This window comes from Ptychodera flava, chromosome 4 (genome assembly GCF_041260155.1).
Source record: "Ptychodera flava strain L36383 chromosome 4, AS_Pfla_20210202, whole genome shotgun sequence".
In the NCBI taxonomy this organism is placed as follows: domain Eukaryota; kingdom Metazoa; phylum Hemichordata; class Enteropneusta; family Ptychoderidae; genus Ptychodera; species Ptychodera flava.
This window is the reverse complement of record NC_091931.1, coordinates 3,985,435-3,990,452: the sequence shown is the minus strand read 5'-3', so window position 1 is coordinate 3,990,452 and position 5,018 is coordinate 3,985,435. Positions and strand designations below refer to the sequence as shown.

The following is a 5,018-nucleotide window of genomic DNA, read 5'->3' as shown; positions in this document are numbered from 1 at the left end:
TCATTATATGTTCCTTATTAGTAAATATCAACAGAAAATTGACTTCTCATAAACCACTACATGCCATATATCACTGTAAAGTCTTGGGAACCCAAAATTGGATCTAGTGTTATGGACAGTAAGGGTGAATCATGGTATTTACATGATAACGAAACAAGTGTATATCAATTACGGGAAAGTTCCATTAACTTAGGAATACCCTACTTCCCTACTTAGTTATCAGAAGATCAATTTCACAGACCTGCCTTTCCAACAATGGCACTACAGTGACACCAGCTGGATAAGATAAATATAACAATGGAACATTCACACCTTGGGGGGATTAAAAGTCTTCTGTTTGTCACCCGAGTTGGTCAGGCAAGGACCCGCCCGGTTTCAGGTAAGGACCCGCCCGGTTTCAGGTACCATGCAAGTTAATGCAGTCTTTCCCTAATGTATAGATATACTTTCCACTTATGGCAAATAACTTGTGATACATGATTGTATCAACCGCAGTGCATACTGATTCATACTGTACATTATTCCAAAACTTTACAACTATCTGCAACAGCATCATTCGGCTGATTCACTGTCATCAACAAACTGGCAATGAACTGTATTAAATACTTGAAAATGATGAAGGCTGTGCGACACGTGGCAAAGTTTATTGGATTAAGGATCCTAGCTTGTATTATAGAACACCATCACAGTTTTATAGGCATATCCAATCTGGACTGCTGACAGTTTATCACATTTATTCTCGACTACTAACTGTTTATCACATCAAGTCTGGACTACTGACTTTTTATCACATCCATTCTGGACTACTGACTTTTTATCACATCCATTCTGGACTACTGACTTTTTACTGACTCTTTATAATACCCAGTCTTGACTACTAACTGTTTCACATCCATTCTGGACTACTGACTGTTTATCACATCCATTCTGGACTACTGACTGTTTATCACATCCATTCTGGACTACTGACTGTTTATCACATCCATTCTGGACTACTGACTGTTTATCACATCCATTCTGGACTACTGACTGTTTATCACATCCATTCTGGACTACTGACTGTTTATCACATCCATTCTGGACTACTGACTGTTTATCACATCCAGTCTGGACTACTGACTGTTTATCACATCCATTCTGGACTACTGACTGTTTATCAAATCCATTCTGGACTGCTGACTGTTTATCACATCCATTCTGGACTGCTGACTGTTTATCACATCCAGTCCGGACTGCTGACTGTTTATCACATCCTTTAGGGACTACTGACTGTTTATCACATCCAGTCTGGACTTCTGACTGTTTATCACATCCATTCTGGACTACTGACTGTTTATCACATCCATTCTGGACTACTGACTGTTTATCACATCCATTCTGGACTACTGACTGTTTATCACATCCATTCTGGACTACTGACTGTTTATCACATCCAGTCTGGACTACTGACTGTTTATCACATCCATTCTGGACTACTGACTGTTTATCAAATCCATTCTGGACTGCTGACTGTTTCTCACATCCATTCTGGACTGCTGACTGTTTTATCACATCCAGTCCGGACTGCTGACTGTTTATCACATCCATTCTGGACTACTGACTGTTTATCACATCCATTCTGGACTACTGACTGTTTATCACATCCATTCTGGACTACTGACTGTTTATCACATCCATTCTGGACTACTGACTGTTTATCACATCCATTCTGGACTTCTGACTGTTTATCACATCCAGTCTGGACTACTGACTGTTTATCACATCCATTCTGGACTACTGACTGTTTATCATATCCATTCTGGACTACTGACTGTTTATCGCATCCATTCCGGACTACTGACTGTTTATCATATCCATTCTGGACTACTGACTGTTTATCACATCCATTCCGGACTACTGACTGTTTATCACATCCATTCTGGACTACTGACTGTTTATCGCATCCATTCTGGACTGCTGACTGTTTATCGCATCCATTCTGGACTACTGACTGTTTACCACATCCATTCTGGACTACTGACTGTTTATCACATCCATTCTGGACTACTGACTGTTTATCATATCCAGTCTGGACTACTGACTGTTTACCACATCCATTCTGGACTACTGACTGTTTATCACATCCATTCTGGACTACTGACTTTATCAAATCCATTCTGGACTACTGACTGTTTATCACATCCATTCTGGACTACTGACTGTTTATCACATCCATTCTGGACTACTGACTTTATCAAATCCATTCTGGACTACTGACTGTTTATCACATCCATTCTGGACTACTGACTGTTTATCACATCCATTCTGGACTACTGACTGTTTATCACATCCATTCTGGACTACTGACTGTTTACACATCCATTCTGGACTACTGACTGTTTATCACATCCATTCTGGACTACTGACTGTTTATCAAATCCATTCTGGACTACTGACTGTTATCGCATCCATTCTGGACTACTGACTGTTTATCACATCCATTCTGGACTACTGACTGTTTATCACATCCATTCTGGACTACTGACTGTTTATCACATCCATCCGGACTACTGACTGTTTATCACATCCATTCCGGACTACTGACTGTTTATCGTATCCATTCCAGACTACTGACTGTTTATCGCATCCATTCTGGACTGCTGACTGTTTATCGCATCCATTCTGGACTACTGACTGTTTACCACATCCTTTCTGGACTACTGACTGTTTATCACATCCATTCTGGACTACCGACTGTTTATCATATCCAGTCTGGACTACTGACTGTTTACCACATCCATTCTGGACTACTGACTGTTTATCACATCCATTCTGGACTACTGACTGTTTATCACATCCATTCTGGACTACTGACTGTATATCACATCCAGTCTGGACTACTGACTTTATCAAATCCATTCTGGACTACTGACTGTTTATCACATCCATTCTGGACTACTGACTGTTTATCACATCCATTCTGGACTACTGACTGTTTATCACATCCATTCTGGACTACTGACTGTTTATCACATCCATTCTGGACTACTGACTGTTTATCACATCCATTCTGGACTACTGACTGTTTATCACATCCATTCTGGACTACTGACTGTTTATCACATCCATTCTGGACTACTGACTGTTTATCACATCCATTCTGGACTACTGACTGTTTATCACATCCATTCTGGACTACTGACTGTTTATCGCATCCATTTGGACTACTGACTGTTTATCGCATCCATTTTGGACTACTGACTGTTTATCACATCCATTCTGGACTACTGACTGTTTATCGCATCCATTCTGGACTACTGACTGTTTATCACATCCAATCTGGACTACTGACTGTTTATCGCATCCATTCTGGACTACTGACTGTTTCTCACATCCATTCTGGACAACTGACTGTTTCTCGCATCCATTCTGGACTACTGACTGTTTATCACATCCATTCTGGACTACTGACTGTTTATCGCATCCATTCTGGACTACTGACTGCTTATCATATACATTCTGGACTACTGACTGTTTATCGCATCCATTCTGGACTACTGACTGCTTATCACATCCATTCTGGACTACTGACTGTTTATCACATCCATTCTGGACTACTGACTGTTTATCACATCCATTCTGGACTACTGACTGTTTATCACATCCATTCTGGACTACTGACTGTTTATCACATCCATTCTGGACTACTGACTGTTTATCATATCCATTCTGGACTACTGACTGTTTATCACATCCATTCTGGACTACTGACTGTTTATCACATCCATTCTGGACTACTGACTGTTTATCACATCCATTCTGGACTACTGACTGTTTATCACATCCATTCTGGACTACTGACTGTTTATCACATCCTTTCTGGACTACTGACTGTTTATCACATCCATTCTGGACTACTGACTGTTTATCACATCCATTCTGGACTACTGACTGTTTATCACATCCAATCTGGACTACTGACTGTTTATCGCATCCATTCTGGACTACTGACTGTTTCTCACATCCATCTGGACAACTGACTGTTTCTCGCATCCATTCTGGACTACTGACTGTTTTCACATCCATTCTGGACTACTGACTGTTTATCGCATCCATTCTGGACTACTGACTGCTTATCACATACATTCTGGACTACTGACTGTTTATCGCATCCATTCTGGACTACTGACTGTTTATCACATCCATTCTGGACTACTGACTGTTTATCACATCCATTCTGGACTACTGACTGTTTATCACATCCATTCTGGACTACTGACTGTTTATCACATCCATTCTGGACTACTGACTGTTTATCACATCCATTCTGGACTACTGACTGTTTATCACATCCATTCTGGACTACTGACTGTTTATCACATCCATTCTGGACTACTGACTGTTTATCACATCCAATCTGGACTACTGACTGTTTATCATATCCTTTCTGGACTACTGACTGTTTATCACATCCATTCTGGACTACTGACTGTTTATCACATCCATTCTGGACTACTGACTGTTTATCACATCCATTCTGGACTACTGACTGTTTATCACATCCATTCTGGACTACTGACTGTTTATCACATCCATTCTGGACTACTGACTGTTTATCACATCCATTCTGGACTACTGACTGTTTATCACATCCATTCTGGACTACTGACTGTTTATCACATCCATTCTGGACTACTGACTGTTTATCACATCCATTCTGGACTACTGACTGTTTATCACATCCATTCTGGACTACTGACTCTTTATCATATCCTTTCTGGACTACTGATTGTCTATATCATAGGCTCATCGAGTTTGGACTTTCACTGTTAATCATCTTTTCAGTGTTGCTAGTTGATTCTCAAAAGAGGACATTTTGTTGCTGAAGAAAACTGAAAACTGACATAGTAAACATAAAATGTAGCCCTCACCAAAACTTGGCTCAATGTGTAACCCAAGGAAATAACAATGTACAGATATGTGCTTGGAGTGTTAGGAAAGTGGCAAGTTCAACCAAAGATGTTTATGAGTGTGTGATA

General features: G+C 40.2%; 1 protein-coding gene across 1 annotated transcript; it reads right to left on the bottom strand.

The window, feature by feature from the left end:
• Positions 1–855: 855 nt before the first annotated feature.
• LOC139130570 (glutamine-rich protein 2-like) lies at positions 856–1,587 on the bottom strand. Its single transcript, XM_070696317.1, has one exon. The coding sequence runs from the start codon at positions 1,585–1,587 to the stop codon at positions 856–858; it is 732 nt and encodes a 243-aa protein (XP_070552418.1).
• Positions 1,588–5,018: the final 3,431 nt, after the last annotated feature.

What these genes read in the sequence shown, in the direction of transcription:
- LOC139130570 (XM_070696317.1), bottom strand. Translation starts at nt 1,587, where the DNA reads ATGGATGTGATAAACAGTCAGCAGTCCGGACTGGATGTGATAAAACAG.